The sequence below is a fragment of the Vicia villosa genome, linkage group LG6 (genome assembly GCF_029867415.1).
Source record: "Vicia villosa cultivar HV-30 ecotype Madison, WI linkage group LG6, Vvil1.0, whole genome shotgun sequence".
In the NCBI taxonomy this organism is placed as follows: domain Eukaryota; kingdom Viridiplantae; phylum Streptophyta; class Magnoliopsida; order Fabales; family Fabaceae; genus Vicia; species Vicia villosa.
In genome coordinates, this window is record NC_081185.1 from 66,468,442 (window position 1) to 66,477,739 (window position 9,298).

Sequence of the window (9,298 nt, forward strand, 5' to 3'; positions counted from 1 at the left end):
GAACCGGGGTAGTGGCCGGTGAACTGAGGTGTTATAGCCAACATAGGGTTCTAGGTGAAATCAGAAGTGATGAATGGTTGTGAAACAACATAGGGTTCTAGGTGAAAGTATGAAAAGAAAGAGGCGGGTTGGTTTTTTTTTATCACTGTATTGGACACCAAATAAATGTTCTTTTGAAGAAAGCAATTTTCACTTTTTCATACCCTTGAAAAAATGAGAAAATGTTGCATTACTTAAATAAAACATGTTGCATTATGTAAATCCATATTAAACTGAAGTGAAGATTGTTAGACCCACATTAAATGTTTGATTATTTTATATATCTTGAATTGGTTTTTATTGTACAATACATAATCAATATTTCTTCTATGATACAAGAAAACAAGAAGCGGTTATTTTGCCTAGTTAAATAATTATACTTGTGGGTTCAACGCTTTTGGTTCTTGAAGTATGGTTACTACTTGGTGTTGTTTTGTTGTCGTTTTTTGCTTTTTAGGTGTTTTATTTAGAGAATATAACTTTTTGTTTTGAGATTTGGATTAAAGTACTCTTAGATGGAATGCATGCATCTACGAATTTGGCTATGTAAATGCTCTATGTTTTTTAAGTACACTAAATACCCTCTATATGTTATGATATTTGTAAACAAGAGGATTTGGTTTAAGATGTTATTTGGTATTGATGGATCATAATATGTATGCAATGAGTAACTTAAAGAGTTATTTGGTATTGAATTAAATGTAGCTTTTTGATATTTGCACACAAATAGAATGATTTTATGTACAACAAAAAAAAAGTGTACCATACATATATATTAGCGCTTTCTTTGAAAGTGCTATCAAACATAAGTCATGTATTAGCGCTTTCTTTGAAAGTTCTATCAAACATGAGTCATATATCAGCGTTTTCTATAAAAGTGCTATCAAACATGAATCATATATTAGCGCTTTGTTTGAAAATACTATCAAACATGTGCCCTTTAGTAGCACTTAGTTAGAAAGTGCTGTCAAAATCAAATCAAATTAAAACACACGCAAAATGCATACTTCAATAGAGTTTTTAAAGTGCTATTAAACAAAAAACGTTTACAATAGCGGTGCGGTTAATATCACTTTTAAGCTCTATCAAAAACAAAAAGTGCTATTAAATAGCTTATTTGGCGTAGTGCATGATCATCGTGTTGCACTGATCCCAAGAAATGGAGTCATGATCTTCATCTGGTGGTCAAGGTAACGCACCACCGATAAAATGTAGCTTGTTCTTGGAACTTATTGCCATTGTCATGGATCTTGAACAAGAATGGTACTTATCAACGTTTAAGAAAGGAGTAGCGAGAACGAGTGCAGGATTCTGATTAGGATGCATGAAGTAGGGATTAAATGTGTCATTTTGGTATCTTTTGTTAGAACTTTCAGTAGACATGGTTGAAAACCCAGAGAAAAGAAAAAGTAACAGAAGAAGATGAAGTGCAGAACAAGGTTAGGTGAACGTAGCGATGGATGTGAAAGCCTAGCCACAAATCGATGATACCAAGTGAAACAATAACTCATGCACTATTGAAATGAGAAAAAGAAGCTTACCTCAAGAAGAATATAAACTTGTGTATTTCATAACTGAATTTTATCATTCTAACTAACTCCTACAAGTTATAACCAATTAGAAACTATTTAACTAACTAGTGATTTCAACTATTACTTGTACACTAAAAAAAAGCTTGCTATTTTGTTTGTTCGTCATGCATGTTTAACATATATAGGGTTTGTGGTTGATATTCATATTATTACAGTTTGTGAAATGAAGAAGAATAAACCATAGTAGGCGGCAAAAGTAAAGTTTGAACTGAATATCTTTTCATAGAATCATTGAGTGTAGGAGTTACAATATATATCATGATTACAATCGGGCTTAAGTTCTATGCTGGGCCTAATACATAGATGAATGAATATAAGGCCCAATAATGAGAATAATAACTCTAATACCCCTCCTTAAGCTTGGGGTATATTGTGTGTAAACCAAGCTTAGAAATATTCTGTTGAAACAGCTTAGGATCTAATGGTTTTGTTAGAATGTCAGCGAGTTGTTGTGTAGAGGGTACAGGTAGGAGACGGAATAGATGCTGTGTTAACTTCTCACGAACGAAGTGACAATCTAAGTCTATGTGCTTTGTTCTTTCATGGAATGAGGAGTTATTTGCAATGTGTATAGCTGAGGCATTGTCGCAGTAGAGGACGGCTGGTTTGGTGAAGGGTATGCGTAGTTCACTGAGGATGTTGGTAAGCCATTGAAGTTCACATACGGTAGAAGCCATTGCCCTATATTCTGCCTCAGTGGAGCTGCGAGAGATTGTTTGTTGCTTCTTTGATTTCCATGAGATGAGTGAATCACCTAAGTAGATGCAATATCCAGAGACAGAGCGCCGTGTTTCGGGGCACGTGGCCCAGTCAGAATCTGAGAATGCCTTGAGTTGTAGAGTGGATGTGGTGGGGAATGAAATGCCTTGTGCTGGAGAAGCTTTGAGGTATCTAAGGACACGCAGAGCTGCAGAACAGTGGATATCTGTGGGTTTGTTCATATGCTGAGTCAATTGCTGGACAGCATATGATATGTCTGGTCTTGTGTTCAGGAGGTAGATAAGCTGACCAACTAGCCGCCTGTAGGGAGTAGGATCTTCTAAAGGAGTGCCAGTTGTTGAGGTGAGTCGTGTGTCACGTGTCATTGGAGTAGAAGCTGGCTTGCAGGCTAGGATTCCAGTTTTATCGAGCAAGTCTAATGTATATTTCCGTTGGCATATGTTGATGCCCTGTGTGTTCCTTGCAAGTTCCAGTCCTAGGAAATATCTCATATGCCCTAAGTCTTTGATGTGGAAATGTTGATGTAAAGTTTGTTTGATGGAATTGATGATGTCAATGTTGTTTCCTGCAATTAGAATGTCATCAACATAAATGAGAATGAAAGTGAAGAAATCTTTGCAATTATGTATAAATAAGGAATGGTCTGAAGTGCATTGTGTAAACTGGTTTTGGAGAAGGACAGTGGAAAGTTTGCCAAACCACTGTCTACTAGATTGCTTCAGACCATAGATGGATTTAAGCAATTTACACACAGGATTTGGAATAGTTGAGTGTAAGCCTTTAGGTAGAGACATATAGACTTCCTCATCCAAATCACCATGCAAAAAAGCATTATGCACATCTAATTGGAATAAATGTAAATTTAAGGAGGAAGCTAAAGATAGAATCAATCTTATTGTAGTTAATTTTGCAACAGGGGAGAAAGTTTCAAAGTAATCAATACCTTGGATTTGGTTAAAGCCTTGAGCTACTAACCTTGCCTTGTGTCTTTCTATTGAACCATTGGAGTTGAATTTGGTTTTATAAACCCATTTGCAGCCAATAGGTTTCTTACCTTGTGGAAGAGTTACAATTTGCCAAGTCTTATTTGTAGTCAAGGCTGTGAGTTCATCTTCCATTGCCTTAACCCAATGAGGGAGTTGGCTAGCTTATTTGTAATTATTAGGAGTGCAATTGGTAGTAATGGCAGATACATAAGAAAAAAATGCAGGAGATAGATTGCAATAAGATATAAAATGAGATATATCATACAAAGTAGATGAATATACTATGTTGCAATCAAAGTCTTTGAGATGTGCAGGTGCAGACCTAATTCTAGTGGATGTTCTAAGGATCTGTTGGGCAGGTGATGGTGGAGAGTTGGAATTGGGATTCTGAATCTGTGTTTCAGAATGTGGTATAGGAATATGTTCAGGGTTAGGCTGAGTTTGAGAAGTAGTGTTTGGTCATGTGTTGGTTGGAGAGGGTTCTGCCTCAGTAGTGGGAATATCATGATGTTGTGAGGGTGGTGACGGACTAGATATATCAAAGAGGAAAGGGATAGTAGATGTGTGATTTTCTAGATTGGAACTATCAGTAGGATGGGTGGCTGCATTAGTTTGATAAGGGAAGATTTGTTCATTAAAGGAACAGTTTCTTGAAATAAAAGTAGCTCTAGTATTCAAATCAAAGAGGAGGTATCCTTTAATCCCCATAGGGTAGCCTATGAACAAGCATTTAGTAGCTCTTGGGTCAAGTTTATCTCTGTTCCTAGTGATAGTGGATGCATAAACTAAGCATCCAAATGTTTTTAAGTCACTAAAGTCAGGATCAGAATTGAATAACAGTTTATAGGGTGTATTATTTTGTAGCAGAGGGCTACGAAGTCTGTTAATGAGAAAGGTTGCATGGCATAAGGCAAATGACCAAAAACACTTGGGAAGGTGGGCATGGAATAAGAGGGATCTAGTAACATTTAGCAAATGTCTATGTTTTCTTTCTACGGTTGAGTTTTGTTGTGGGGTTTCTACACAACTTCTTTGATGTGTGATTCCTAAAGATGCATAGTAAGATGGCCTGATGAATTCATTGCCATTATCACTTCTAATAGTCTTAATAGTACATGAAAATTGAGTTTGGCAATAAGTAATGAAATTCTTAATGTGTTGTCTAGTAGCAGCCTTGTTATGCATTAAAATAGTCCATGTGTAGCGTGAAAAGTCATCTACAATAGTCAAAAAATAATGAAAACCATCCATAGAAGGTAAAGAAATAGGCCCCCAAATATCCATATGAATCAAATCAAAGCATTTAGTAGAAATAGAAGTACTTGTGGGAAATGGAAGTTTTGTTTGCTTAGCTAGATGGCATGTAGAACAATCATTGAGTTTACAATATTTGACAATAGGAAATTGTATAGACATTGAATGTAAAACATCAAGAGAGGGATGAACTAATCTACGATGCCATAAGGGGTGATTAGATTGCATAGAGTTCTTATTACTGATAGAGTTACATTTAGCATTTTGTAAGGGGAGTCTGTCCAAAATGTAGAGACTATGAATCTGTGTCACCCGTCCAATCATTAGCTTGGTAGACACATCCTGAATGAAGCAGGAAGTGTGTGAGAATGTGATTGTGTAGGGTGTTGTCATGCATAGTTTAGAAATAGAGATAAGGCTAAATGTAAAGTTAGGCATGTAAAACACATTATGCAATTGAAAATCAGCATCAAAGATTATAGAACCAGAAAATTTAGCAGTTAATGTAGCACCATTAGGTAAATGTATGTTCACAGGGTCAATGGGAGCTAAAGTAGAGAAATTTTCAGCAAAAGGACACACATGATGTGAAGCCCCTGAATCCAATATCCAAGCAGATGGTTTATGTAAAAAATTACCTGTGGAGTTAATACCTGAAATCACAGCAGCCTCAGAGTTAGATGACTTGGAAGCTGAATTGTCCTTCCTTGATTGTTGAAGCAACTGGATGAGGTGTTGGTACTCCTCCTTTGTGATAGAAAGATCCTTATCAGGGGCAATTGTGGATTTAGCATCAGTGGAGGCCTTTGAATTCTTGGAACGATAACCCGGAGGGAATCCATGTTTGAAGTAGCAATTGTCAATCATGTGATTTGTTTTGCTGCAATTGGTACATAGCATAGGGGTTCTTGGATTGGATTTCCCTTTGGGCTTGATGGAGGAATTTGCAGCAAGAATGGTAGGGTTGGGGGTGGATGCAGAATGAGAAGCTGTTTGTTGTTGGGCAATCAATGAATAGGCTTTACTGATGTTGGGAAGAGGATCAAAAAGCAAAATTTGTGTGCGAATGCTGCTGTAATTGTCATTGAGGCCTTTGAGGAAGCATGTGACATACTCCATATGCTTGTATGTACGCACAACTTTGGCTAGGTCACAGCTGCAGGGTGTTGGACATGAGCAAGATGGGGTTAGACGCAAATCTTCGAGCTCATCCCAAAGAATCTTCAAATCTGTGAAGTATGTTGATAGAGTGCGGTCTCCTTGTTGAATGGAATGCAAATCACGCAGTAGATCGGAGAATCGGAAATGATTACCTTTCGTGAAACGGTCCTTGAGATCCTCCCAAAGATCGTATGCCGAATCGAAGCATATGGTGCTCTGAGCAATGTGAGGAGAAAGAGTGTGTGTAATCCATGATAGAACCATACTATTGGCACGATCCTAAAGCTCAAAGTCAGGGTTCTTGGATGAGGGTCTGGGTAAAACGCCATTGATGAAAGATAATTTGTTCTTTGATGTCAATGCGCGACGCATCGATTTACTCCAGTTGTGATAGTTGTTGTCGTCTAAAGGAGGAGCAACAAGCGTAGCACCTGGATTTTCTCCAGGATGGAGATAATAGGGATTTCTTGGATTCAAAATGGGATCGTCAGGTTTAGGTGTGGTTTCTTTGGTTTTAGGTTGTTCATCTTCTGATGAAGATGACATGTTGGTGTATATGATGAAAAAGAAATGCAGATGAAAAGGAATTGAATGCGGAAATGATGTTTAGATCATTGATACCATATTACAGTTTGTGAAATGAAGAAGAAGAAGCCATAGTAGGCGGCAAAGGTAAAGTTTGAACTGAATATCTTTTCATAGAATCATTGAGTGTAGGAGTTACAATATATATCATGATTACAATCGGGCTTAAGTTCTATGCTGGGCCTAATACATAGATGAATGAATATAAGGCCCAATAATGAGAATAATAACTCTAATACATATTGTATAAGTCATGGAGAAGTAATGAGGATTAAAGTTGGATGTTCTTGCACAGTAGTAGCAGTACATTAACAACATTATCTCATTTCTCTTTTGCACATTGACTAGTTTTTTTGTTGAGAATGTTCACATTGATTAATTTATAACACTTGAATAAAAGGTTTAGTTGTGCACATGTGGTGGAATTCTTTTTCAGCACATCTAAAGATTGATTATACGAGGGAAGATGATATTGGAACATTTACCATAAAGTTGTGAATGATTCAAAACATTAAACAAGCCTCTCTCTATATAAAACTCCCAATAACATTTACTCATTAAACGAGCTTCTCAAGAATGAAAGATTTTTTTTCATAATTAATCTTACTAAATTTAATTATGCTAGTGGTAATATGTTCTTTGTAAAAATTAATTAAGTGATATTGATATTGACTTTTGCTACAGAGAGGCTTACTCTATTAAATGTGGTATTAGCAATCAACAAATATACTTTTATAGGGTGAAAATAGTTTTCTGAGATACTTGGATATGTTGCAAGTTTAAATATTCTACTAGGTAAACAATTAATATTGTAGCAATTGAAAATGTTCAAACCCATTATTTTTAACAAATTTGATAATGTCATTGTATGTGTGTCACTAGATCTTGTGGAAAAGTATTCATAACCATCTCCTGCATGACAAACATAGTATTCATCATTTATACATTATTTTTTTTCCTTAATTTTATAAATGCATTATGGAAACGTTAGTGTGATCCCAAAAAATAATAATAAATAAAAAATTCCATACCTTCTGAGACCTTCTAGATATCGACGATGCCTCATCCTTTCCTCAACATAATGACGTCTAACCTGCATTTCTAGCGTCCTGTAAGCAGGATGGAAAAAATGTACTTAATATGTTTCAACATTCAGAAAAGAAGCAATAGTCAAAACAGCATATGTAGATGCGTTTAAAATAACTAACATTAGCTAAAAATTATCATATCTAAATTAGCATATCTTTCTACCTTTGTTGAAGGTCAGATGTAAATTTCTGCATGTTAATAATTAGATACACATGAAGAAATAATCCTACTCCAGTGATGAACCATGTGAATCGGACTTCCCACGGAAAATAGATTGGTGAAAGATTTATAGCTAAAGTAGCGGTTTTCTGTATTAAGATCACAAAGCAATAATTGGTAAGCATTATTAAACGATATGAATGTGTTTGTAAAACTACACATGAAGACTAAATGACCATTTTCATCACCTATTTGCAGAAATAATATTTTCATAACCTATTAAGGATAGAAAACAAAAGAACAAATTGCATACCTGGAATCCCCAAAATAGAGAAAATATATGTTTGTCCATCACACTATAAGTTTCTGTAATAAGTGGTACAATCCTGGAAAATATGCCATAAGCAAAAGAAGATGTGTCACTCAAACAATCATTTACGCTGTTATCTCCGCTCCATGTAGCTGATATATTTCGCCATTCAGAGTTACAGTTAATCATTGTCATGCAGTTAGGTATATTAGCGAGATGGCAGGCCTCTTGCAAACATTGGTTAACTCTCTGGAAAAAATAGGTAATCAGTGAGAAATAAGTAAATTGAACGACATATTTTTTTTATTGTGTAAGCAAGATATTATATAAGGGAGAACTAAGGGTTCTCCAACCTGTTTACACCGAGAAACAAGAAAGTCCCAACCAAAAAAAATTACAAACCAAATTATTGATTATAAATTATTAACTCTCTTATATTTTCACCAAGTACACATTCCTTAGTTTTTGAGAGCATTGATATTCTCTATGATTTTTCATGCAAAGTGAGAATTTAAAGCAATGATATTATTTTGATGAAACAAATTTATAATTCTGTAAATGAAAACGAAGGTTGCAATATCAACTTTACTCACCTGTGTTCCATAGAGGTACCACATCGAACCCACAACATTGCCACATAGAATACAAATGACAATACTCTTAGTAATATTTGTCTTGGCTGATTCAAATATAATTCCAAAAGGAGATAACTCAAGAAGTAGAGGCAACAATCTGAATATTCTATAGATATGTTGTAGTAGAATTGGTAAGTGTAGAAGACTCCCAATATACATCCCAATATACATTTCTCCGGTTAATCCCAACGAAGTCGGTAGGATAAACATTATAATTATCTGCAAATAATATATAATTTAATTGTTATGCACTGACAATATAAAGTAGTTTTATAGTAGTGTCAGTGAATCGTGATCATTAAATAGTTATTGAAAATTAACTTTTATTTTAATTATTTATAAAATAATATTTGTGAATGGTTCAGATGCACTGACTGTGTAAATATATATATATATATATATATATATATATATATATATATATATATATATATATATATATATATATATATATATATATATATATATATATATATATATATATATATGCAAGGTTGTCATGATGGCAACCCTAGCCACATGTCAACCTGATAGCAACTCTAAGCACAAACCCTAATTTTAATTTTACTAATTTGACCTTACACTTTAATTTTAATTTTACTAATTTAACCATTAAGAATAAATGTAATAATAATATTAAAACCAATATTAACAATATAAATAATAATAGCATAAACCCTAGTTCCAATTTTACTATTTTGACCTTACATTTAATTTTACTAATTTAACCCTACATTAAAAATAAATATAATAATAATATTAAAACCG

General features: G+C 34.5%; 1 protein-coding gene across 1 annotated transcript; it reads right to left on the reverse strand.

Annotated features, from left to right (window-relative positions):
- Positions 1-7,110: 7,110 nt before the first annotated feature.
- On the reverse strand, positions 7,111-8,111 carry LOC131611602 (probable cyclic nucleotide-gated ion channel 20, chloroplastic). The gene is made up of 4 exons (XM_058883547.1): positions 7,899-8,111; positions 7,589-7,734; positions 7,369-7,446; positions 7,111-7,249 (listed from the first exon to the last, which is right to left on the reverse strand). Exons 1-4 carry the CDS (start codon positions 8,088-8,090, stop codon positions 7,237-7,239), a joined length of 429 nt encoding a protein of 142 aa, XP_058739530.1. The 5' UTR covers positions 8,091-8,111; the 3' UTR covers positions 7,111-7,236.
- Positions 8,112-9,298: the final 1,187 nt, after the last annotated feature.